This window comes from Pogona vitticeps, chromosome 2 (genome assembly GCF_051106095.1).
Source record: "Pogona vitticeps strain Pit_001003342236 chromosome 2, PviZW2.1, whole genome shotgun sequence".
Lineage (NCBI taxonomy): Eukaryota > Metazoa > Chordata > Lepidosauria > Squamata > Agamidae > Pogona > Pogona vitticeps.
The window spans coordinates 293,513,449-293,540,668 of record NC_135784.1 but is presented as its reverse complement, the minus strand read 5'-3'; the positions used below and the strand labels follow the sequence as shown (position 1 = coordinate 293,540,668).

The 27,220-nt window shown below is 40.2% G+C and overlaps 1 protein-coding gene across 1 annotated transcript in view; it reads left to right on the top strand.

Moving 5' to 3' along the window:
• The window catches only part of SLC1A3 (solute carrier family 1 member 3), a 64,675-nt gene extending 43,707 nt beyond the window's left edge, over window positions 1–20,968 (top strand). Inside the window, exons 4-10 of the mRNA XM_020795674.3 lie at window positions 591–795; window positions 6,668–6,710; window positions 9,016–9,311; window positions 10,112–10,345; window positions 11,927–12,121; window positions 13,788–13,922; window positions 14,778–20,968. Of these exons, the coding sequence (XP_020651333.1) occupies window positions 591–795; window positions 6,668–6,710; window positions 9,016–9,311; window positions 10,112–10,345; window positions 11,927–12,121; window positions 13,788–13,922; window positions 14,778–14,982 (1,313 nt within the window). The 3' untranslated portion in view covers window positions 14,983–20,968. The remainder of the gene's footprint in view (window positions 1–590; window positions 796–6,667; window positions 6,711–9,015; window positions 9,312–10,111; window positions 10,346–11,926; window positions 12,122–13,787; window positions 13,923–14,777) is intronic.
• Window positions 20,969–27,220: the final 6,252 nt, after the last annotated feature.

Sequence of the window (27,220 nt, the reverse complement as noted above, 5' to 3'; positions counted from 1 at the left end):
GCCAAAGGTTCAAACTGTTTTTCACTCTCCTTCATGTAGGAAGCTTTTATATATCTTCCTGCTCCTCATATTGTAAATATATCACACCGAACCCATGTCTGAACATTTTATATAAAGGTTAATGTGCTTATTTAAAACTGCAACTTAAAGAGGAAGATATATATTGGTAATAAGAGTAAGGTTAAGCAAAACAAAAGTGGCTGGATGTTTTAACACAGCCCTCCCCAGCTTGGCATGTTCCAGAGGTCTTAGACTATAACACCCATTGTCCTCAGACACCATGGGAATGGTGGTTGGGGATGGTGGTAGTTAGAGTTCCATCACATCTGGGAGGTGCCATCTTGCACAAGTTTGTTGTAGTATCATAATAGTTTTAAACATACCACTTTGTGCAATTTCTGTTCATACACCAGTTTGAGGTCGTATTGTATTTGAGGTGTAAAGGATTGGAGAAAAGAACAGTGCTACAGTATTCTACCTAAAAACACATAAGATGGATCATAAGTCATCTTTCCACAGAAAACCATTTGCTTTACCCTCTTCGCAGTTCTCTGAGATGTACACACTAACTTTGCACTTCCGCTCATTAGGAGTTGCTGCCTTGGACAGCAAAGCATCAGGCAAGATGGGACTCCGAGCAGTCGTCTACTACATGAGCACCACAGTCATTGCTGTCTTTATTGGAATAATCATGGTGATCATAATCCATCCTGGGAAAGGATCAAAGGAAAAAATGCACCGAGAAGGCAAGATTGTGCAAGTGACAGCGGCCGATGCCTTTCTGGATTTAATCAGGTAAGGCCACATTTTCTATTGGTGTGAGTTACGGTTCCAATACTTTTTCACACCTGCTGTTAGTGATGGGATATACCTGGATATATAATTATCACAAGGGTACCTTTAGATGTATCTGTCATTTATTTCACTATGGTACTTTCATCCTAGAATATTAGGATGTATAGTAAGACCCTCCCATATCCAGGAGGGATTGGTTCCAAGCACCACCCTCCTGGGATGCTGAAAAAAAAGAGGGATTGTAGCAAACACCCTCCCCACCCTCACCAACGATCTGGAAGGTCAAGACAAGTCCTCGGGGCAAAGGAGCCCGCAGGAATCTCGGCCCTAGTGGTTAAACCGCTGTACTGCAGCCCAAACTGTGCTCACGACCTGGGGTTCAAATCCCAGGTAGCCGGCTCAAGGTTTACTCAGCCTTCTATCCTTCTGAGGTCGGTAAAATGAGTACCCAACTCGCTGGGGGGGGCAATGTGTAGCTTGCATAATTAACTTCTAAACCGCCTAGAGAGTGCTTGAAGCACTATGGGCGATATATAAGCAGCACGGTTTTCTTTTGCTTTGCTTTGATCCACACAAACGCAACGGTTACACGAAGGGAGGGCTGAGAACGAAAGCTGCTGCTGCCACCTCAGGAGGGCCGCTCACCTCCATGTTGAGTGGCTTGTCAAAGCCAGCTGGCCCTAAAGACGGCCTTGTCCCACTTCCTACCTAGATCGTCGGGCTGATACTTTCAAACCCACATACTGATTTTTTTTTTACCTCCAGGTAAACCAACAAGCAAGAGGAGGAGGAGGAGCCATTGCCTCCTGCCGCCTCCCAGGAAAATGCTCACAGAAGGAAAGGTCTTAAGCAGCCCAAGACCATGCTTTGTATTCTTCATAGCACACTCCCTGGCTCCCCCTATGGCCAGTTGTCGTAATGAATGAGAAAATACATTTTTTTTATTTTTTTTTCCTTTTAATAGTTTTAATATTTTCAGACTGCAGATCATTGAATCAGCAGATACTGATCCCTTGAATAAGGGGATCCTACTGTAACTTATAACATAGAGATAAGACAGTAGTTTTAAGAACTCAACTGTTCACCATAGTTGATGAGGAAGTTGCATGGCCGCAAGTGAGCAGGCTGGTGGAAACAGGGCAGATCCGTCTATTCTTCTTCCATCTGCCTGTTTGGTCGCAGCGCAAACTATACAGGAATATAGACTTTCCCCTGGCTGCTAAAAACACTCCAAACCTACTAAGAGCCTGATAACCTGAATTTCTTTAGTGGCCCTCAAGGTGGGGATTTCCATCCTCCCCACCCGGCATGAAAACACAAGGTAACGCTGCCAGTCTTGGAGAGGTTGGACGATATATTTTGTAAGGTAGTCGTTTTCATAAGCCAGAATTGGGAATTATGCAGCTCCTCAAATTACTTTTTCCAAACTGGGCAGGACCTTCCCTGGAGAGTGGGCATGAGAATCTGGAAGAAAGGACACTGAAGAGTGAATGTGAAGGCATACCCAGGGAATGTGGGGAGGTGGGAAAAAAAAGATGGGAACAAGGAAGTGAAGAAAAGGGGCAGTGTTGGCCCGGCCCACCCATAACTCACAGGCCCATGCAGAAAACACACACGTGTCACCTCCAACCAATGTGGCCTCAAGAAACAGACAACCCTGCCGTAAAGAGCAGAGGAGGGAGGCACTCAGCCTTCTCTAGTGGGGGTGTACACAAGGCAGCAGAGTGGGGCCAAGGCTGTGGTTCCCTGCTGTCCACTGACATGACTTGTGTTTCCTTTTCCTCTTGCACTCAGCTTTTTATCCCATTCAATAGTTCAGTTCTTCCAGGAGCATGTGCTAGTCTGTAAGATGCTGCCTGAGGAAATATGATGAAATTTAGGAGTGTGCTAGAGCAGAACATCAGCAGAATTCTGAGGAAGGATTCAAAAAACTAAAGGTTTGGTGGCCAACCTGAGTCCTGATCGTTTGGGGAAGGAGGAAAGGAAATATCCTTATGAACATTTTATCTATTTATTGAAATAGATTAAATGAATATAATTTGTATTTCCAGAAACACACCTGGCCATTTTATCCTTCCCATAGGCCTTGGGTCAAGTGAGAATGTGAGGGGCCACAATACCCCAAGTCAGTTTCATGGCTCAATCAGGACTTGAGCCTGAATCACTGAAGTCCCAGGCCAATGGCCACTAAACATCACTGGCTCGTTATATGACTGAAATGTTTTAATTGCTGAGAGGCTGACCCAGTTGGACCTTAGGTAAAGGTAAAGGTTCCCCTTGACATTTAGTCCAGTCATGTCCAACTCTAGGGCACAGTGCTCATCCCTGTCTCCAAGCCATAGAGCCACGTTTGTCCGTAGACAGTTTTCATGGTCATGTGGCCAGTGCAACTAGACACGGAACACTGTTACCTTCCCACGAAAGTGGTACCTATTTATCTACTCGCATTTGCATGCTTTCAAATTGCTAGGTTGGCATGGAGTTGGGACAAAGTGACGGGAGCTCACTCCATTGCGTGGATTTGATCTTACGACTTCTGGTCCTCCGACCTTGCAGCACAGAGGCTTCTGTGATTTAACCCACAGCACCACCTCCCTTATTGGACCTTAACATGAATTATTGATCTGTTTGATTTTTTGAATATTTCTTCACTATTTCATGATGAAACACCCCAAATTAATTAGGCAGATCAGGTTGAAAACAAGATAAGTGCCACCCAGTGATAGATGGCATGAGTTTGCAGAATAACTGTGTCCATCCTTTCAAAGCCTCCTGTGGAACCTGAAGGCTTGCTCTTGGTTTTTTGTTTTGTTTTGCTTTGTTTTTTGAGCCATCTAACTGCTCCTAATTATAAAAACAGAACTAGCCAAAATACAACAAATCTAAAACCTACCAGGCAAAACCTTGGGAGCAACAACAATTCCACAATATTTTGTGGTATTTTATTTTGCCACCTAGACTGAAACAAGTTCTGGAGAACTCAAAATCTTTTACAGGATTGTGAAACTGTGAGTGTAATATAGTCAAAAACATGATTGTATTCTGGTGCTGGGAGATATATAAAGAAGGAGTATTCCATATGTTAAAAGTAAGAAATAAACATTTAAGCTATTTTTTCCTATTTTATCTTTAGTATTATTTACACAGCAGGAACATTATTCTAATATGCCTGTATTGATGAAAAGGAATTACAGTTAATAAAATTTCATTACATTTTATGAAGAGATATACTATTTGTGCATATTTTTAATTTAAAAATATTCACAAATAGTATATCTCTTCATAACATTTATTTAAAATTTATTTATAATATTTTATTATGTTTTGGTGTGTGTTTTTCATTTTAAGTTATGACTTTAAATAAATAAAACAGCTTTATATGTTTAATTGTTTTTTTTAGTCTCATAATTCATTGAGGTTTTAATTATTTGGGAACCACATTGGGTCCCTTAATTGGGAGAAAGGTGGCAAAGAAATGAAAATAAATAACTGAATAAATTTAAAATTGAGGGGTTTGAAATTGGTGGTAAAAGAAAGATGGGGGTGTGATAGTTTCTCGGAAATGAAAAAGGCGACATGATAACAAGAAGTTTGGAGACCAATGTTCTAGGTGTTCCTGGATTACACTTCTTATCAGTCTTAGCCAGCCTAGCCAACAATGAGAGATGATGGGAGTTGTTGTTTAACAATACCTGGAGGGCCACAAGTTCTCCCCTCCTGTTGTAAGTATTCCATCATTGAGCCTATAAATATCTATTTTGGAAATGTCTGTGGTTTCTTAGAGATGAACCGTAGCTCCTCTTCAGTGTTGGACCTTATAAAAGCAACCATGATTTACAAGACAGTTCTATGAGCCGACTGAGCTCTTTCCATACGCTTTTTGGGCACTGGAGTTTCAAACCATGTCCTCGCAATATTTGTGAGTACATGGTTCTAAAACACTAATACAGTAGAAGAGTGATGTAGACAATAGGTAAAGGTTCCCCTTGACATTTTCAGTCCAGTTGTGTCCGACTTTAGGGGGCGTTGCTCATCCCGCTTTTCAGGCCGTAGAGCCAGCACCTGTCCAAAGACAGTTTTCCGTTGTCACGTGGCCAGCGTGACTAGGGAATGCCGTTTTACCTTCTCACCGAGATGATATCTATTTATCTACTCACCTTTACATGCATTCGAACTGCTAGGTTTGCGAGGAGCTGGGACAAAGTGACGGGAGCTCACTCCGTTGCGTGGATTCGATCTTACGACTGCTGGTCTTCTGACCCTGCAGCACAGGCTTCTGCGGTTTAGCCCACAGCGCCACCACAATAATTTATTTTTTATTTATTTATTTATTAAATTTATACCCCGCCCCTCTAGACCATGTCTACTCGGACCATGTGGTGACAATAAGTGTCATTATTAATTGTGGATAGAATCTTGTAGGGAAAAACTATCTATAGAAGGGTGACCATGCAGACAGTTTTTTCCCTTTGGATACGTGCCCATTAAATGACCAGCTACATACTAGTTGCAAAATTAGAGCATGTCCAGACAAGGGAAGTTGGAGCAGTCTGGTTCACCCTAAAAAGATTCTTACGTTAAGTGGGATCTTCTTTATAATTCACTTGAGCAACCTTTTCATTCACTCCGATTGAAATTTCTTCTGCAGTGAGAAAAGCCCAGACAGGTCTTGGGGTCACTCCGATTTGTCCCCCTTCCAATTAATGTCACTCTTCCTGCCCCCTTTCCTGTCTTCCCCCAGCCACCATTCAATGGGCCACAACAACTTTCCTTTTGTTGGTTGGTTTGTTAAATAAAGCAAAGGACATAGTGAAACAGCGATGCATCTAACTACCAGAGTACACATAATATTGCCGATGTATCTTGTTTATCTAGAATAGAGCTGCATCAATGGGAAAATGTATTTAAATCTTGAAATGGTAGAGAAGATGAAAACAGAGAAGGGGGGGGGTTCTTGTCATCCATTTCAGTGCCACAACCCAGAAAATACATCGCAAGATGATCACCTCACGTAACACCACCTACAGCTCTATTTCAGTGCAAACTAAACATCCACACAATGGGGCAATTAGGAGTGTTCCAAATAGCACAAAAATTGTAGCCCCAGTGCTGTGGCAGAAATTTATTTCTCTGAATTTATATGCTCCATGCCAACAATCAGATTAATAGTATGGTTTTGCTATCGTACTGAGATAGACTGTGACCAAAAAAAGAGTAGCAGGATTGCTGTAGTTCAAAAGTTATGGGGGGAAATTGCCAAGATTAACAAGAAATAGGTAGCATTGTATTATAACCTAGATTACATTTTGTATGGAACTACTATTAATAATCTTGTTAAAGGGTCGACTCTAAATCTTAGCCATTGTGTATTTTATAGATGAGAGGGGGGATATCTCCTGATGCTTGTGTAGTATACCACTGACACCATATAAGATACTGTACATACATTGTCTACAGAAGTCCCAGACTGATGCATATCACATTAAAGCAGTTAGGAAGATAGTGACAAGAAAAGCATCTGGAAAGCTGCTGCAAGTCAGAGTAAATACAGTACTGGTATACACAAACACACACAGAGAACATGCTAACCAGGTATAGAGTAGCTAATGCCATTCCTATGGACAGTAAATATGTAACCCAGTTCTAGGTATGGCATAAATGCAATTGATGTCAATGTGTCTTTCTTCCTAACAGTGTGCATTCAATTGTGCCCAGTGTCAAAAAGGTGTATTCTCTACTCTATAAACCAAAAATATGTGCCATTTTATTTTCCTGAGGTGTTGAAATAAGTTGATTCTTTCTCCATTTGATCTTGATGTGACTGTAAAAGATGACAAAGAAGTCTCAAATTGTTGTATTTTTTTCTTCACAGAAACATGTTTCCACCAAATTTGGTAGAAGCCTGCTTTAAACAGGTAATAGCCAGCTGTTCTTTTCAAATGAGAATACAGTAGATTATCTTTCAAAGGAGTACATAAGTCTTATGTGTAGCTTCTTCACTCTTCTGCAGGGCTGATATTGTGAAAAGAGAAATGCATTATTGCACTTAGGTGACATAAATCATTTTTGTGGCCACATTGTATTCTGAGCCAGTCAGAATATATGGGGTAAAAATTAGTAGGTTATATCACTAAAAGAGAGAATGTACTGTATCCTAGAATTCATTGCATGCTTTGAGATCTCAGGAACCAAAGAAAATTGAATGAAAAATAATCTGAGTTTTTTATATTCTTCCTTTCCTGCAGATATTTTTGTGATTGCTTTTTGTAATGTAATACTGTTTTAGTAAGCAGGTGATAAAATAAGTAGTACTTACCAGACATATATATATTTGAGATTCTTTTCTTGCTGCTGGCTTTACTTATTATCTTGGAAATATTATTTTCTTTATTATTATTTTAATGTTTTGGGGTTTTTTTTGGTTTTTTAATTACTTCAATTCTCTGCTTCTTTTTACATGATGACTTACTGATTGCATTTTACTATGATAACTTAGTGGCGTAGTTCTATTCAGAACATCGCAATGCGATCGGTTTTTCAATCGCAAAAAACGCGTCGCTATGCGGATTCGTCATTAAACGGTGCGCTCATTAAGCGAGGCACCACTGTATATGTAATTTGTGCGAACTGCACAATTTTGCTCAAAAATATTTGTGTAAAATATCATTGTTACCAATACAAGAACTCTTACTTAAAAGGACGGGAAATTTCTCAGCATTATGGTAGTGAGAAAAATCACGATGCAATTCTTCATCTTTTCCTGTGAGGACAGGACATAGGAGCATTGACATCTCTAGATTACACCCAGGGTTGTCTGTTAACTCGTTGGGAGCTTGAAAATTTGGAAGTTTAATTTGTTGCCTCTGTCATAAGGTTGGGTCACACATGAAGAGAAATCTTTGCTTGGTCTTATTTTACAGTGTTATCCATCAAGGCATACAAATCTTTCAGCGTTACATGCCTGAAACATAAAACTCACAAACAAAACTATGCTCTCTCCCAATTACAAAGCAAAATGATATTAATTTGACAAATGATGCCTGAGGGAGGCTGCTGTTAGAATAAACTAACAGCTATTTTTTCTTAAAGGTTTGCTGCTTCTAGATGAGAAATCGGCATCTTGTATAATGGAGCCTTCAGTAATATAAGTCTGACAGTAAATAACCAGTTTCGCCGAAAATAAGACCTAACCTGAATATAAGCCCTAGTATGACTTTTCAGAATGCTCATAATATAGGCCCTACCCCAAAAGTAAGACCCAATTAAGTGAAACCCCACCCTTCACCATTGTGCAGCACTGTGCAGCGACCAGAAGATGACATGACTGTATTTGAATAAATGTAGATTGTTGTACATGAAAAAAAAATCCCCTGAAAATAAGCCCTAACGCAGCTTTTTGTAGCAAAAATTAATATAAGACCCTGTCTTATTTTCTGGGAAACACGGTATAAAGCTATATCCGTACTGCTAAGCACATGTGGGCCTTAACTGGTATATAACACAATATGCTGTAAGTGGAGTTAATAAATAATCAGTGGGGAAAGTGGTTTAATTAATGTAAACTATTTAAACACTCTAAAACAATTTAATTAAATTGGAACCCACAAACTGACAGACTAGAAAAAAACAAGCTGTGATTTCCCTAGGTCCCAAGCACTTAAGTAACAGCCACGTTTTAACTTGGCACTGACTGGCGATGTTGGAGCCATTTGGACATCCAAAGGCAGGGCATTGCATAGCTGAAATATTAAATATTGTTACAACAAAGGCAAAATGCAGAGAAGAGGCAAACCTTGTTGTTACACAAAACATATATAAAAATTAGAATGCTAGGAAGTAAAAATAGTTAGATTACAGTAGGACCCCCATATCGATGGGATCAGTATCCACTGATTTACTAATCCACAGTCTGAAAATATTAAAAATATTAAAGGAAAAGTCATAGAAATATGTATTTCTAAAGATGAGGTTACCAGAACTGCCCGCTAGAGGGAGCCAGAGACCATTATATGTGTAGCGTTTGCTATTAAAACAGCAATTGTTATAATCTGTGTTTTTCAGCATCAGTAGGGAGGCTGTGAACGAATCCCATGCAGATACAGGGGTCCTACTGTACTTTCATCTGTCCAGGGGGCTTCGAATAAATTGTCTTCAAAGTTGCAATTGAAAACCTGGAAAATATGGAAGAGCAATATCTATCCTTTCCCTTGTCTCTGACAGTTCAAAACCAACTATGAGGAACGCGCTCCTAGTACGGCACATGATTCTAACGAAACATCTTTCCTTGACGGCATTATCAACAATGTTTCAGAAGCAATAGAGAACCTAACTCACTTGAGAAAAGAAATGATCCCTGTTCCAGGGGCTGTAAACGGAGTGAACGCACTTGGACTCGTGGTGTTCTCGATCAGCTTTGGCCTGGTGATTGGGAACATGAGGGAGCAAGGACGGGCCTTGAGAGACTTCTTTGACAGCCTTAATGAGGCTATAATGCGACTGGTTGCACTAATTATGTGGTAAGTGTTGGATGCTGCTGTCATGCCATCCTTCATTTTCGTCATTTAGTCATTTAGTTGTGTCCGACTATTCATGACCCCATGGACCAGAGCACGCTAGGCCCTCCTGTCTTCCACTGCCTCCCGGAGTTGGATCAAATTCATGTTGGTTGCTTCGATGACGCTGTCCAACCATCTCATCCTCTGTCGTCCCCTTCTCCTTTTGCCTTCACACTTTCCCAACATCAAGGTCTTTTCCAAGGAGTCTTCTTTTCTCATGAGACACACCATCCTTAGGAGGCAACAAAACTGCTCTCTACGTCTTTTTTGACAGAACTCTCAGTAAACGAATTGACTGGTTGGTTGAGACACTTGTAGACATCTTTTCAATCATAAGGCTCTCAAGACAAAATCCCAAACTGATATTCTTAGAATCATAGAAAAGTGACGTTGGAAGGGGCCTACAAGGCCATTAAGTCCAACCCCCTGCTCAGTGCAGGAATACAATCAAAACATATGTGCCAGGTGCTTATCTAAGTTTTTCTTGAATGCCTCCAGTGATGGAGCACTCACCAACTCCCGAGGCAACTGGTTCCACTGTCATACTGCTCTAACAGTTAGCATGTTTTTCCTAATATTCAACTGAAATCTTGACCGTGTTTGACCATGTTTAGGATGGTTGGATTTCATTGGAATAAAGCAGAGATTTTCTGAGTGCAAGTAGTTAATGGATGTCTTCCATGTAGGGTATAATTCTGCACAGGATAGGCTTGCATTTGGATAGCTGCGCATCATGCACTAACTCTGTGATTTGTTTATAGGTATGCGCCCCTTGGTATCTTGTTTTTGATTGCTGGAAAAATTGTTGAAATGGAAGATATGGGTGTGATTGGAGGTCAGCTTGCCATGTATACAGTTACAGTGATCATTGGCTTGCTTATCCATGCGGTTATTGTTCTCCCACTGCTCTACTTTTTCATTACTCGAAGGAACCCTTGGGTCTTTATTGGAGGTTTGCTGCAAGCTCTCATCACAGCCTTGGGAACATCTTCAAGGTAGGAAGAGTCTCATCAAGGCATAGTTGCCTTTAGGCAGAAATTTACCTCTTTTTTTGTTTTTAGATCACTTACATTCTGTTTGTCTACGCAAATACAGTATATAACTTCATCACTTTACAATGGTCCCCCTTTTGAACTCTAGGTGCTGTTACTATTGTTGTTATTGTCATCATCGTCCCTAGTCTTAAGGGTGGATGATCTATCAATTGTTCAGACTACCCAGCTCACCCTGCTAAATTCATTGGGTGTGCTTTATGAAGATGTTATCTGCAGTGGTGCATTGTAGCAAAAATCAAGAGTCTGGCCTCTTCTTCAAGGCTCTGCAAATTGTTTTAGTGCTACAACAGTATTTTTCCTCTGTTAGTTTCACAGTGTGATCCTTTCTCTGATTCCCATTCATCATTTACACTAGGTATAAATCAATGATTCACATGTTTGTTTCAGGACAATATTACCAAGCATTTTAAGCATTTCAGATATTATAAATACTATAAGAAGAAGAATAACAACAATCATAATAATATATAAGCCCTAAACGGCTTGAGCCCTGGATACCTGAAGGACCGCCTCCTTTCATATGAACCTACCCGGCAGTTAAGATCTAGCCAGGGGGCCCTTTTGAAAGAGCCGTCCCTCAAGGAGGTAAGAGGGATGGCTTGTAGACAAAGGGCCTTTTTGCCAGCTGCCCCCAGACTATGGAATGCCCTCCCGACTGAGATTCGTCTGGCGCTGACACTGATGACATTTCAGCACCAGGTCAAAACCTCCCTGTTCCAGAAGGCTTTTAATTGAAATAATATCAGCTGTGGGTCCAATGGCATTTTTATATATATTTTAATTGTATTTTAATTGTTCTAAATTGTATTGTATTTTAATTGTTGTAAACCGCCCAGAGACCTTTGGGTAGTGTGGGTGGCATATTAATTAATTAATTAATTAATTAATTAATTAATTAATTAATTAATGTCTAAGAAGAGAGGGACCAGTTACACAGCTGTATGGTACAGTTCCACAGCTTGAAAACACTTTAAATCTGTAGAGTTGCCCCAAGAAAGAAAAGGTACCTGAGCAGTTTACCCCACTCTTTCACAGAGAAAGCCCCCCCTCAGGAAAGGGGCTCAAAGCAGCGCACAACAGCTAAAACATGCATGTTTAAAAGTATGATAAATTAAGATGCTAATATTAAGGCATGATTAAGCCCTAACAGTGTTTAAAAGATCAGTAGTTGAAACAATTTAAAATAAATTTATAAGCAAATTTGAAACTCCTGATTAAAAATCATGCAGTGTCCCCTGCAAACGATAACCCTGTAATTGCATTCAGAGAGCAAAGGTCAGCTTAGAAGGCATAGACTCATAGCTAGTGTATGAAATATTTCTACAGAAAAGCATAGTCTTCTGGGCAATTTCAGGAGACTTCTTTATGTGGTTTTGCTCTGAGTGGTTCATTCACACAAACAAATATTCATGTTGTCGGTAACAAAAAGTTTTCATTATTGTCTATATCAAGTGTTTGGGGGTTTTATTCCAGTACAGTAATGTTCTCTTTCTGAATTTTTCACCTCTTTTTGGTTTTTAGTTCTGCCACTTTACCAATCACGTTCAAGTGTCTAGAAGAGAATAATGGTGTAGATAAACGTATTACAAGATTTGTGCTCCCTGTGGGTGCAACTATTAACATGGACGGCACAGCATTGTACGAGGCGTTGGCTGCCATTTTTATTGCACAGGTTAATAACATGGATCTAAACTTCGGACAGATTCTCACAATCAGGTTTGTAAACCTTTCAAAAATGTGCAGGGTTGAGTTGTGTCTATTGAATAGTGAAACTAGGAACAGTTTTTCACATGGTGTGGGAGCAAAACACATTTTTGTTTCACTAAGTGTACTTGTGATGAGGAGCATGGCATGTTTCATCTCTAGGCGAGGTTTATCATCTTGCATCCATGGCTTAAAGCATCGAGATGTGCACACCTTAAGGATGAGATCCAGATACTATTTACAAGGGAGTTGAGAGATGATGTCTCTTTTTTTGCCCCCTTTTCCCACCAGCTTCCAGAGCCTATCCAACCCCCCCCCCCCCCCGCGCTCCAAAAAAGGATTAGGGGACCATGTTGGCAGGAATAATGAGAAATGTCGACCAGCACGTCTGGAGGGCCAGAAAGTGAAAGTGAAATGTAGCATAAATAAATATCCATCATTTATATGTTTATCACTAGTAAGACAGCAAATTTCAGCCAGGTTAATTTGCATGTTATAGCACAATCCCATATATGTTTACTTAGAGGCAATATTGAGTACAAGGAATTGACTTCCCAGGTACATATCAGTAGGGCTATAGAACTCTACTACGTTTTTTCTTAGTTAATCATTGTTTAACCAAATTTAAATCAAGAAGATTGTGAGTAAAGGCCATATTATTTTTAAAAGGGGGAGGGGAAGTATTTTGGCTCTGATCTCTTACTGTAATAGAAAATGAAAAGAAAGAAAGTATTTGAAAGAAAATATTAAAGCTACTTTTTCATTTCAAGGATTAGGGCTTTTATTGTGTTTGCAAGTCTACACACACACACACACACACACACACACACACGATGTCTGTGCTTGCCTTCCATATCCATTTAGGCTTCCCCCTCCATGACCTTAATAAAATTCTAAATAGTTAAGAGATACATTGCCCAGACTTCCAGTTCCCACTATGGCTAATGTCATTGCCTGCAGACATGGCTGTTTTGTGGCCTCCAGATGGGCTGCTCCACTATGAAAGGGTTGCATATGTATTCATATGCATTCATCAATGTATTATGGCTGTTTGTATGTGTATTAGGTGCAATATGAATTAGGCACAATATGAAACTGTGATTTCAGACTCGTTTTGTTTTTGTGGGGGATATCTTGTTCTCTACATAGCTGAGAAATTCTTTGTGATCGTTTTCCTAATTGACAGATACAGTGTTTATATTGCATACGGGTAGAACACTTAATGACTGAAATTCTGTTTGCCGTGTAAGCCAAGTCAACTTTCAGTCTGTCCCTCACTGGTGAAGAGAATGAGAATCTGCAGTGATTCTCAGGGGATGCGTGCATGCACCAAACCAGGGTACGGGCACACACACAAACACACTTGCCAGGGAGGAATGGACTGAAAGTTATAATTTGGCTTATGCTATGAACATAGTTTCAGCCACAAGTGCTGCCTTTGTTTTATTAATATATTTTCTCGTTTATTAATTAAAATGGCTCCGTTGCTGATTGTTTCTTGAGCTTATTCGCCAGTCTTTCCCATGGGACATTGTGACATTTTTGACTGTGAGAAACATCATTGGAAGCACATCATTTAGCTCCAAACCACCTGCTTGAAAGACTCTTGGGATGTTATAAAAATGGGGGGAAAAAACACACCATGTGACTGTTTTTGATGTCTCCTTTTTCTGAACAGTATCACAGCTACAGCTGCCAGCATTGGCGCAGCAGGAATTCCTCAGGCTGGCCTAGTCACTATGGTGATTGTATTGACATCTGTTGGTTTGCCTACAGACGATATCACTCTTATCATTGCTGTGGATTGGTTTTTGTGAGTATTTCTTCATGAATGAAATATGAGGTGCATTATAAAATGGAACGGGCTAGACTAGTCATTCATTTAATTTCCTTTATAATGCATTGTCTTTCTTTAAAATAATAATAGTACTCACGGGCATTGGACAGAATTTTCAGAGTTTTTTTCCCCCCACATTTTAGATAAAATAAGCTGGCATGGTAGAGCAGAGGTTCTGTTTAGCTAAGAAGTCTGGTAGATGATTGTGTGTCGGCTTCTGATTATCAGTCCAACCCCATGGGGCTACTGGGATGGGGAACATGCAAAGGGCCCCATGTGCACCATTCTTTAAAGAAAGGAGTCAATGGTAACAAGTAAAACTATTTAAGATATATATGTAATCACAATATCTCTCACTATGGTGTTTTTGCCATTCCGTATGTTGGAAAGAACACAGTGGACAAATGTTTTAGCAAATAGAATCTAAAATTTGTTACATGATGAATTGCTCCAGCTGATGCAACTCCACAGAGATTTGTTTGTAAGAGCAATCTGTGTTGATGGCATTTATTTGTTTATATTGTGTAAAAAGTAGCATACACACAAAGACTTCCCAACAGAATGTATATATATTTTGACATTCTGGACCTGCCATTTAATTCTCTGCCATGCTTTCTGGATTTGCTTCTCAGCTGAGTTCTGCATACTATGAATATTTTCAGGGCTGTAGCACAAAACACAAAACACAAACACAGATTAAATTGTACTGCAGAATGCATCTTCCTTTCCTAATATTACTGAAAGGCTATTTACGTATGTGTATTGTGATGCAATTGCTGTTTCCTAACAATTGCTCTGCCTGATTTATCTAAATTGCAACCTATCCTATAGGGATCGTCTGCGCACCACAACCAACGTCCTGGGAGATTCGATTGGTGCTGGGATTGTAGAACACTTATCACGGCACGAGCTGAGGAGCAAGGATGCTGAGATGGGTAATTCTGTGATAGAAGAGAATGAAATGAAGAAGCCTTACCAGCTGATCTCGCAAGAGAATGAGAACGAAAAGCCCTTGGACAGCGAAACCAAGATGTGAGGCAGAAGAATTACAATACCAGGCACTAGAAATATGGGAAGTGCACACTTTTGTCCGATCCTTCCTGTATTTCATTCATTCATTCTTCTCTTGCTCGCTTTCCCCCCCTCTCTCCAAACAGAGCACTGAAAAGATTTAGGGGTTTAACTAGACATTATGAGAGACATGGAGGTTTGTAACACAAAAAGGCTTCTTTGCGTCCTCTTGTAACTGCTAAGTAGGCACCATGCCCCAACATGAGGTCATCATGCCGTTTGCTTTATCGCCAACCTCAGAGCTTAGAAAAGTTACTTTTTGGGGCTGCAACTCCCAGAAATACCTCCATCAGCGTGGACAGTGGCCGTACTAGCTGAGAGGTTGCAGATTTGATGTCTTAAGTGTGACTTTTCTAAGTTCTGCAGTTCACACAGTAAATAACGTGGTGGTGGTTGGGAAAGTATAAGATGACCTCAGGTGCCATGTTGTGTTTACCTCAACATTATGCAGAACAAGAGGACAGAGAAGTGGAATGACAACATTTTGGCATGTCTTGTTAAATTCTAATTAAAGCCCTTAGGGAGAATAGTCTAAATTAGTAATGATTGCAGTACATGATTCTGTCCCTAAGAAATAAATAAATTGTGATGTTACATCCTTAGGGATGGAAAATAGTCTGTAATCAAATTAGCAAGAATATTAATGTGTACATGTTTCTTACCCGTATAAATGTGGTCGCACTTAAAGCTGAAGAAGCAAAGCAGAGGAATTCTGTAAAGGGTTTATTTTGTTTAAATTATGGTTATGCCTTTTTAACACCACTAAGACTGCACTCTTATGCCTCTTGTCAAAAAGTATGCACCATTCAAGCAGATGGGACTTACTTTGGAATAGAGGTGCATTGGATTGCATGGCAAATCAACTCTTTACAGTTGATGCTATTTCCTAGAGAAGCGAGTAGCAAATCTGGTATTCTTTTTTAAAACATATTTTTCCGTATTTTATGATCAGTGAAACAGTCAAAGTAGGGATACATATTATTGTTGGGGGTTTATTTGGGAGGGCAAAAGAGGGCAATATTACATTTTTATTTCCACACAATGGGATATTTTAGGATCAGGAAGAGCACAATAATTCCTGGTGCTGTGCACCTTCAAGTCCCATTGACTCCCTAGATCAAGAACTCACAAATATCTCTGTGTATGTGTAACACTACATTTCTTTGGACTGCAATACTGCTACTTAACACAAGTACTGCTACTCATGCACATTGTCCTTTCAGGACCAGAGATTTAATATATATGTGTGTGTGTGTGTATATGTATGTGTGTGGAAACAAACACATGCACTTTGGATCAGGAACTATGTCTTCATCCCTCAAGTGTTCTGAGGGATAGTAAACTGTGGGTACCACATCACTGTGGGCCTTCAAGATAGCTACCAGAGATTTCGTTCTCATTGGACACCATTATCAAAGCATTCAGAACATTCTGTTGATCTCCCTAGAGTAGGCTGGCACAGTGTGGACCAAGCACGTGCTGAATGTAGCCCACCAGCCAAGCACGATGGCCTATTGAAAGCTGGAGAAACTGCCCACTTTGGCTGCCTACCAGAATTTGCAAAAATTAGAGGATTGTCAGACTGATACGTGGCTGATGAGTTGCATTCAACTTCGCCAAGGGTCATAACTTGTGTAGGTCTGACCTAGATTTATAGTTGCACAGTGAGGGAATTTGACAGTTCAACTTTCTGTGCACGTTGGGAGTCTAGATGATCCTTTTTAAGGGTGTCATTCCCTGCTGAATATATATATACATCCATTTCATGGATTCTTCACTGAAGTCAAGGCACTGAGAACTCTTATGAACACTTCTTACCACTTTTCTGACAAACACAGATTGAATTGAATTCCCTGGCAGGAGAGACTATTAGGCCAGTTTAAATCTGTGGTATAGAGATAACCTTAACTGTTCACCATTTTCTCAGTGCTGTAAAATGCCTTCTAAAATTAGCCATCTAAGGGTGAAAGTTGGCATTCTGGGGTGTATTGAAAGGATTTTGGGCAGTCAATGCTTCAAACCAATGAGGCCATACCTGTACATAGCACCAGATCGTAATTTAGTACTACATGTATGAGAACAAATACACCTGCACACCACACTCTCTTTTCTTTCTCTTGCCTAACAAGGAAGAGAAATAAACTGGAATTCAGTGTTCCTTTAGCAGGTTCCTAGTTTATTGTTTTGTGTAGACCAGAAACTATGATTTAAAACAAGCAATGTAGCTATTAAACAAGTCGTCTGAGAAGAAAAACACAGAGATCTTGTTGGCTTGTTCAGCAACTGACTAGAAATGAGAAAGAAGTGTACAAGCCCATGGTTTTGTGTGAGCTCCTTTGCACTCAAGCAGGTAGTGCTGAATTATGATTCAGAGTTACATCATAAAGCAGTCAACATTTCAAACCAGTCCTCACTCCTACCTCTTTAAGAGGAGGATATACTTCTGAAAATCCCTGCTACAATTCAAATCAGTGGTAGACAGCTGGATGCACAGAGTATCTCACAGGTTTCAGCAACATTTCTATGTAATGCTAGAACTGTAGAGGGTAGGGAATACTTTCAGGTAGGATGATTTCCCACTCAATTTGGTCATTTCCCTTCTGTACATAAACCAAGAAAATTGTTACTACAGTGGGGTCTTGACTTGAGAACTTAATCCGTATTGGAAGGCGGTTCTCAAGTCAAAAAGTTCTCAGGTCAAATCTGCATTTCCCATAGGAATGCATTGAAAACCATTTGATCCGTATCTGCTCTTTTCCGTCCATAGAAACTAATGGGAAGCTGCTATTCTGCCTTCGACCACTAGAGGGGGATATTTTGTTTCTTTTTTTCTTAGGTCAAGAAAGGTTCAGGGAAGGCAGGGAAAATACAGTCCAGGCAGTACCAGGCAGTCTGAAGACTCCCAATCCACTCTCTAAACGCTGGAAGGAGTGAGGAAGCAGACAGATACCCTTTTCACTGACCAACAGTTAACTGAAAGTTCAAATATTGCACTTTCCCTGCCTCCTACGTGGGTTTTTTCAGTTCTTAACTCAAATCTAAGTATGTAAGTCAAGTCAATATTTTCCTATGAGAGTGGTTCTTAAGTCAAAATGTTCTTAACTCGAGCCGTTCTTAAGTCAAGACCCCACTGTAAACGCATTTTAATCTGAGTTGCAAAGGAAAAAAATTTCCACTCCCCTATCACATTTTCCGGTAACAACTGCCATGGAAGGAAGATGGGGCAATCTTTTAGAAAACTAGAACTAATGTGGTGCTGAAATATTTGGTGGGAGGGGGTGAGGGAAGAATATATACATAGCAAAAAATGCATAGTACATATTGAAAATATAGGAGAGGATTTTAAAAGAGGAATATTATAGGTCTTAAGGAAGTAAAGCTGGTTTTTTAAAAATTGTGATGATCAAATATTGTAATTTGTTTTTGTCTGCTTCAAGTTTAATCCCAGATTAATTAGGAAGAAAGAAAATTTTATATGTATTTTATGTTCATTGTCATAGAAGCCAGACAGGAGAGGTATATACGTGTTGCACAATCTACTGGAAAAATCAGAGTTTGGAAATATAGACTACAAATCCAAGAATCCCTGGATAGCATTCTGGGAAATGTAGTCCACAGAAAGTAACACTTCCAAGCTGTGATTTATATAATGGCATTTTGAGACAAAATAACTGGAGAAAAGGGGAAATGGCTGGGATTGAGATTCTCAACTGTTTGAATTTCAATATTGTAGTTTGGATTCCCAGTGACTTGTTGGTGTGAAGTAGGAGGCAATATTAACTCCTCCTACTTCAGTGGTAAAATGCTTAGCTAAAGCTTGAATTTTCATTTTTCATCCAACACACCATAGCACTTTTCTCTCCTGCATGCATATGCATATCTTGAATTGCACTTTTCTCAAACCTTCTCCTTCATACCTCTTGGGAACACATTACTTTACCAAGGCTGGTTTATTCTAATTTGTGAGAAACTCATTTTCTAAAAAGTTTCATACTCGGCAATAATGGAGAGCATGAAAGGAAATGCTAAGAATGAAAGCAGCCCAGAAATTTGTATGGCTATAGAATGGCCAAATGATGGGGAGTCTAATTGAGTCACTTATAAACTAACAAAAGCAAGTTTCTCTCCCTGTGAAAAACTCTGTGAATTTGAGAAACTCCATGAGTGCTTCTATGGAACTACAGAACTGGAAGAACATTCAGCTTCCTTGTTCGTTGCGATGCTACATTTCTAAATTTGCTGGAGACCTTGCATACATGGGAGATCCCTGTGTGCCTCAGTGCTCTCGTGTGTGCAAGAAATGTTTGTCTTCAAAAAGAATAGAAAGACATTAGTGGAGGGAACTTGTTTTCCTTTACACACATTAACCCTTCACCTAACTGCTACAGGAGTCAGATGTGCAGCTAAGACTGTACCACAAAGGTCTTCTCTGCAACACATGGATTCCATACCCTTGTTTCCATGAGAAATCAGCGCAAAAGTGTTCTTGTGAGGGATATCAGTGGCACAGGAGAGATGTGGGAGAACCTCCCTACTGAATAAATTTGCAGCCTCCCTTCTCCCTCCTATGTTGGCACTGTGGAAGTTCATCAGCATGTACAGATGGCAAGTGGTCCCAATGCAGTACACTCTGTGGCCTTGTTAAACAAGACTTCACAAAGCCCCAGAACTAGAACAATCACATTGCTCTAGCTCTGTTACCTGCCCGCTTGATAGGTCATCATGCTGTGGCAGTGGTTCCACTCCATGCCAGGGATCCCGCCATTCATGAGCCCCCTTTTTCAGATCTACAGCTTCTGGTGCCCCTTTTTTCATTGTGGGAACTTGCCAATAGGTCTATGACCTTTGGATCTTATGGAACACATACAGGATCATGCTTTCAACAGAGTGATCTGTGAATAATTCCTGCAGACGCACAGGGTCAAACTATAAATAGCTACAGCATCATTAGAAGTGGGATTCTCTTTTAAAAAATCTCTTTACCTTACCATGGGTTGCAGATCAGCTATGTTTTATTATCGGTCATGAGAGGTAACCATCTTCAAATTGATTGCGGAGGCATGGAGCTTTGAAGGAATTACATCACCAGAAGGAAAGCATGTGATACTGTTTCGATGTATTGTATAGTTTGACTTGTACACTTCTGTATGTGAAGTGGAAATGTTAAGACTGTTCTGAAAGTGTCAGATTGCGTATATCTGCATTTTTGTAACAGTGAAGCAATAGTGAATCCTACTCACCTAGCTTCCCTTGAGCACTTCTTCATAGAAACCTGTTAGGAGTTAACCCAGTGCATTCAGGAACCAAGAGTGCTTTAATCCAGTGGTCCCCAACCTTGGGCCTCCAGATGTTCTTGGACTACAACTCCCAGAAGCCTTCACCACCACCTCTGCTGGCCAGGATTTCTGGGAGTTGAAGTCCAAGAACATCTGGAGGCCCAAGGTTGGGGACTATTGCTTTAAACAATGCAAAGCTCTTAAATAATCTCTCTGCCTGAATGCTGTAATGGATACTCCTTTTTTCTTATTTGTTTCTTATTTGTGCTAACAGAAAAGAAAACTAGATTACAAACAGATACGTTCTGATGTGTAACTAGAAATATTTTTATAGAGATATAATATGTGTGTACAAAGGTTAGTATTAGATTATTTGAAGTAACTTTATAATTATGTTTTTGCTTTTGATTGGATACTATTTTTGGAAATACACCACAAAGATTTCATATAAAAGGTTATCTATCCTTCTGTGATATAACGATGGGGGGATGTGTTAAAAGCATGTCATATTTTTCAATTATTTTTTACACTAACTCTGTTTCTTACAGAAATCAGGTACTACAGAATGCTCTCCTTTCTGTACCCATTCTGGGTTGGCAGCTGAGTATACCCAGTCTGGTTTGTGAAATATTACTTTGTAGGTGTGTTTTCAATTAAAAAAATAGTTTTACATTACTATTTTTGAACTGTGTGATGTTTCTCTTCACTAAGAATAGTGGACCTAATTTATGGTGGGTTCTGGACATACAGTATGTTCACACTCAAAGGCAATCATTAAACCCATAGGCACAGCCTCATCTCACTGTTCTGGAAATAACACTCCCCTCCTCATACACTCAAACTATGGGTAAATATTACTAATGCTTATCTTATGTTTTTAACATGCATGTTAACTCCAATCCTAGGAGTTTCCCCTTTGAAGTAAGTTCCAGTTGCTCCAGTGAAGCTAATACCATGCTTCCCAACTTTGGTTCGCCAGATGTTCTTCAACTACAACTCCCAGAAATCCTAGCCAGCACAGCTACTGGGCATTTTAGTCCAAGAACATCTGGGGACCCAAGGTTGGGAGCCATTGAACCAAAACCATACCTGTATGTAACTCTCATCATGTTGTTAGCTGCTACAGTATTTCGCTGCTGACGGGTAGGACCCAGTCTAGCTTCCTATGATAGAAAGTCCCATAGGATGGGAAGAACCTGTAGTGTGTAGTATTTCATAAACATGCAAATATGACCATGTGAATTTTTCCACATGGAACATTTGCTGTCAGTACGATGTCCATTTTGCCACTGATCTTATAGATATAGATACTGTATATAGTACTGTATATATGATGGAAGTTCTGAGGGCGGGTGCCCCTGTAGTCCGCACCACCTTTTTCCATCTTTGGCGGATTGCCCGGCTGCGACCTTACCTAGACATGGGGGCGCTCGCTACCTTAGTACATGCGCTCGTAATCTCTAGATTAGACCACTGTAACACGCTCTACGTGGGGCTTCCTTTGAAGCTGACACAGAAACTTCAAGTGGTGCACAATGCAGCGGCCAGACTCCTTACTGGAGTGAGAAAATACCAACATATCTCCTACTCTGGCCATGCTGCACTGGCTGCCCATCCGTTTCTGCGTTGACTTCAAAATGTTAATGCTTACATATAAGGCCCTAAACGGTTTAGGACCTCGATACTTGGCGGAACGCCTGCTCCCACCTAGATCTACTCGGATCACCCACATGAGCCAGGAGGTGAGGCTGAGGGGCCTAACGCCGAGGGAGGCCCGGAAGGAAAGGACACGAAATCGGGCCTTCTCATCGGTGGCTCCTCGCCTCTGGAATAACCTTCCTCCGGTGATTTGTCCGGCCCCTACGCTGCGCACTTTCAAGAGTCAATTAAAAACATGGTTATATGTTCAGGTCTTCCCTCCTGTCAATATTTAACTCTTCTTTCTTTTTCTTTATTTATTTGTTCTATTATTTTATGTGTTCTAATTGAATGCAGACTTCTAGGTATGTGTAATATTTTTATGTTTTGCTGTATATATAGATATATTGGAAGCTGCCCAGAGTGCTCGACGAGACCAGATGGGCGGGATATAAATCAAATCTATATCTATATCTATATCTATCTATCTATCTATCTATCTATCTATCTATCTATCTATCTATAGATATATATATAGACAGACAGACAGACAGACAGACAGACACAGACAGACAGATAGACAGACAGATAGACAGATAGATAGATAGATAGATAGATAGATAGATAGATAGATAGATAGATAGATAGATAGATAGATAGATAGATAGATAGATAGATAGATAGATAGATAGATAGATAGATAGATAGATAGATAGATAGATATAGCATCATTCACATGACACAAGACTTCGCTTATGGAAACCACAGTGACCAAATTGGTGTTTTCCAATGCTTTTTTGTCCCTCCTGAAAACATGGTTTATGTTTGTCTGGGGTTTGTGTGGGAGGTGAAGGAAAGTTCTTTCCCTTAAAATTCATTTCTATAGTCAAAAGATCCTGGGTCAGAAGCTTTCAGTTAACCTTAGATTAGCATGGGAGGGAACAAACACACAACTTCAGAGAAGCAGACACAGCAGGAAAATTGATTTGCTACATCTTAATTAAGGGATTCCTAGGATGAATTTAGAGAACTATTTTACTGATACGAATGGCTTTTAAAACTGAAGCTTGGCTGCTGATCCTGATATACCCTACTCTCCATAATAAGCTGCAGCCACTTGGGTTCGAACTTTTGCCTTGTTTGGAAGTTCCTGATGTGTGTTTTTCTGTTTTGTTGCTGCACATCCCATCAGGAGGTCTTGCAGGAGGCATAGCCACTGTTTCCCTTTACTAATAACAGCACTCTGTATTCTTGCCAGTAATTGGGGAGATAACAGCAGAGAAAAACATATGACTAGGTTGTCAACCCAAAGACAGGCTGCTCTGCCCAACCTCTTCTGCCAGATAACTTCCCAATCTACCCCCTATGTGAACTTTATCTATGTACTACAACTACCCATATTCTATATGGGTAGGAAAACGCAAGTATGGAATTCCATAGGTGGATTTCTGAGATGAAAGCCAGAAGTGCAACATGCCAACTACACATTAAACGCTGTACAAATGACAAAGACCGCCAAACATTATGAATTTATATTTAGAACTAGTATACCTTCCAAGTAATTGCACATTGGGATCACAACTGTTATTTCATTTCCAGAAAAATCTGATGTGGGTTCCTTTTGAAACAAACCCCATTGCATACCTGTACAAGAGTCTGTATGCCATTTACGGAATCTCATGCCCCTGAATGTTAAAGTTCTTTAGGTGGGATCTGGTATGGTAGTAAATAAGCATTACTTTTCACATCAAGCCACGTAATAATGGACATTGTCAAGAGCAGTAGCTCTACCTGGCATGTTTCATTCTCGTTCTCTTTTCTTGCATGAAAGTACAAGCAATTTGTTACTTTGTCAGATAACTGCAAGCCCTGGACCTTTTGAAAAGAAATGGCATGTAAGTGGCTGTCTAAATTATCCTTTAAATTTAGTGTGCTGAATTTGGTGAACAGTGTTTTACGTGTTTTTGTTTCCTCCTTACCTCCATGGAAAGTTTAGCAACATTACCAACAAGACCACTTTCTTGACATGAAGCAGAGTTCATACATGTGTTTCATATTCAGCTAGAATTGAATTTGTTGGCCACATGTGAGGTAAAGATCCTGAGTGCAGTGTCCACAAGTATGTGGATCAACAGGTATGCCAATCCATGACTGCATGGGAGGCTATGAAGTATTGCTTAAATGTGAGCCACAACTCCCCTGCCTTTTGTGAAAATCTCCTTGGCAATAGTTTTTTTTTTAAAGAAAACTAGGGCTTGAATGCAGATGGAAAGTAGGGCTTGAAAATTCATTAGGGGTCCCCAGATTCTGTTGTTTGCATTGAGAGATAACCAGTAACCTTCAGTTAACCTTTGGAGGAGAGGCATTTCCAGGACTGCAGTATGGAAGACATATCTAACCCGTGATATTTTTGCTGTCTGAAACGAAAGATGTTAGCTTCCAAAGCACATACATAGAAGCCAAAAAAAAAAAAAAGCAATGCATATTGCTTATGTTCTGGCTCATAGTCCTTAAAACACTCTCTGGGCAGTTTACAATTTAATTATGCAGGCTACACTTTGCCCCTCCCCAGCAAGCTGGGTACTGAATTTGTCAATCGTGGATGGAAACCTGAGTGAACCTCAAGTCAGCTACTTAGGAGTGAACCTGGGTTGTGAGCAGGGCTTTAACTTCAGTACTGCAATTTAACCGCTGTGTCATGATAGTCATGAGGCTGCTTGTGGCACACAAGTAGTCCAGAGAGCCACTTGGGTTAGCAGTGGAATATCTTAATCTTAATAGTTTTAGAATTGCAGAACTGGAAGGGACCCTAGGGATCATCAAGTCCAGCCCCTGTCAAGGAGGCACAGTGGGGAATCAAACTCCCAACCTCTGGGAGATAGCCAGATAGCCAAACCAGTGACCTATCTAAGCAGCCAAGGAATTTTTTGAAGTTCTGTTTGTTAGCAAATTGTCTCCGTTCTTCATATATGATCACCATTTAATGTGTTGTGTCTTCACATTTAATGTGAAAATTTTTAAAGCATGCAGAGAGCTTTACCTGGAGGGATGGTAAGTACTGTATTGGGATTTCATAATTATTGCTGTGGAAGGAGAATTTATCCCTTACATTACCTCCTAAAATACCAATTATTACCATTCTTCCAGCAGATGCTGTCTATAAAATTTTCCTTTGCCTGGTTATACATGTCAAAAATGCCTCGGGTTCAAGGCACCATAGTCACAGAGATGTCTATTAGACTTAAGAGAATTTTTAATGTTTACTTGCTTTTAATGATTCAATCGTATTTTTGTTAGCACATAGTTTAATTGTTTTTAATGTTTAACTTTCTGTTTTTTAAAGTCTATTCCTTTTGTTATTGTGAGCTGCCTTGAGCCCCTTATTGGGAGAAAGGTGGCCTATAAATAAAACAAACAAATAAACAAATTTAGCCAAATACTGCTTTTTTGGACTATAAGTTCTAGAACTACGTCCTGATAAGATCCAACTAGGTTGGTCACCTACACATTAGCGAAAGGAGGACTAGAGTGGACATTGGTTTGAATGAACTGCATGTGCTGATTTACATGTTCTGATGCAAAATCAGAAATGATTTTTGATTAGGAAGACTGACCAGGTAACCTGTGTTCCTGCTGGGTCCAGCTTGGCTGACTGTAAATGGGCAACTTCAGTATCCCTAATCTCCCTCCTTATGAGTTCTTTTTGTTTAAGTCAGACTTGAACTCGGACTTCAAATAGAGGACTCTTTCAAAAGGAGAATTGCTCTCTGGCAAACTTTCAGAGGTGGGACTGTCCTCCTTTTTAAAAAAAAAAAAAGTGGCCCTCTTACATACTACGTTGTCTTTGCATCACATGCAGAAGAAGTTCCATAATTTTCACAGCTTTCCAACTTGGTCTGAGTTCTTACGCCAACTTGTGCTGATATTATTTCTTCTGCTTTTGAGGGCAGTGTAAGAGGGTGATGAATTTTGAAAACTATCTCTCTAATTCCCTGGAAAAGACATTGGTCTCAGCATTTTGCCCCAGCTTTTAAAAAAATAAAGGGGGGGGGGAGATTATCTGAAACAGGAGGGTGGCAGAGATATAATCTCTCTACCTGTGAAACAGTTAAAACTCATAAGCAGTAGTCCTTTCCTGAAATAAAAGGGCTCAAGCCATTCTACTGTGTCTCAATAGTGCTTTTATGTGGGAGCTAGGGTACATAATGAGCAACCTATTCAGAAACAAGAGTTTGTGTCTGTGTAACAGCATGGGGGAAGGATAAAGGAGAGGGCCCATTCATGTGGAAAAATCAATTATGGGCCCAGCAAAGTACTTCTGTTCCCCTGTTTGAAGGACTGTACTTTTCAAAAAAGGAAAAAAAAATCAGAATGAAGTTTGTGTCCCACCGTTGTTGCAAAGGCTGGGAAATCCCACTTTATTCTTCTTGCACTATAAAACATCTCACCATGGCAGGAAAGTACAACAGAATCCGGCTGAACAATTTATTCCGCACTCGTATTGGGTTGTGTGTGTGTGTTCGTCCTATGATTATCTGGCTAAGTTCCTCATTATAGGTTGCACACATTTATTCAGGCTTGGTATCCGTTTGCAACAATGCTCAGAATGGAGGTGTGAGAAAAGACAGAAATGAGGCTGTAAGTTTCTGCATGATTGTTGTTGTTTAGTCGTTAAGTCGTGTCCGACTCTTCGTGACCGCATGGACCAGAGCACGCCAGGCTCTCCTGTCTTCCACTGCCTCCAAGAGTTGGGTCAAATTCATGTTGGTTGCTTCGATGACACTGTCCAACCATCTCGTCCTCTGTCATCCCCTTCTCCTCTTGCCCTCACACTTTCCCAACATCAGGGTCTTTTCCAGGGAGTCTTCTCTTCTTATGAGATGGCCAAAGTGTTGGAGCCTCAGCTTCAGGATCTGTCCTTCAAGTGAGCACTCAGGCTTGATTTCCTTCAGAATGGATTCTGCATGATACTGGGTGCATAGGCTGGTTTTCTTTGATCATTCCACATAGCTAAGCATTACGGAGGAAATGGTTCTGGAAGAGAACATAAGATGATACTGGATCAAACCCAAGGTCTATTTAGTCCAGCATTCTCTTCCTATACTGGCCATTCAGATGCCTAAAAGAAGCCTCTAAAGTGAATGTGAATACACTTGTACCCTCTTGTCTCACTTTCCCCAAGACATAAAATGTTAATGGAAATCCATGTTTGCTGATGCTATGGCATTTTCCCCTTCAGCTATACAATTCATTCAAAGTCTGAGTAATCAGATTTGGAAATGAAGTCTG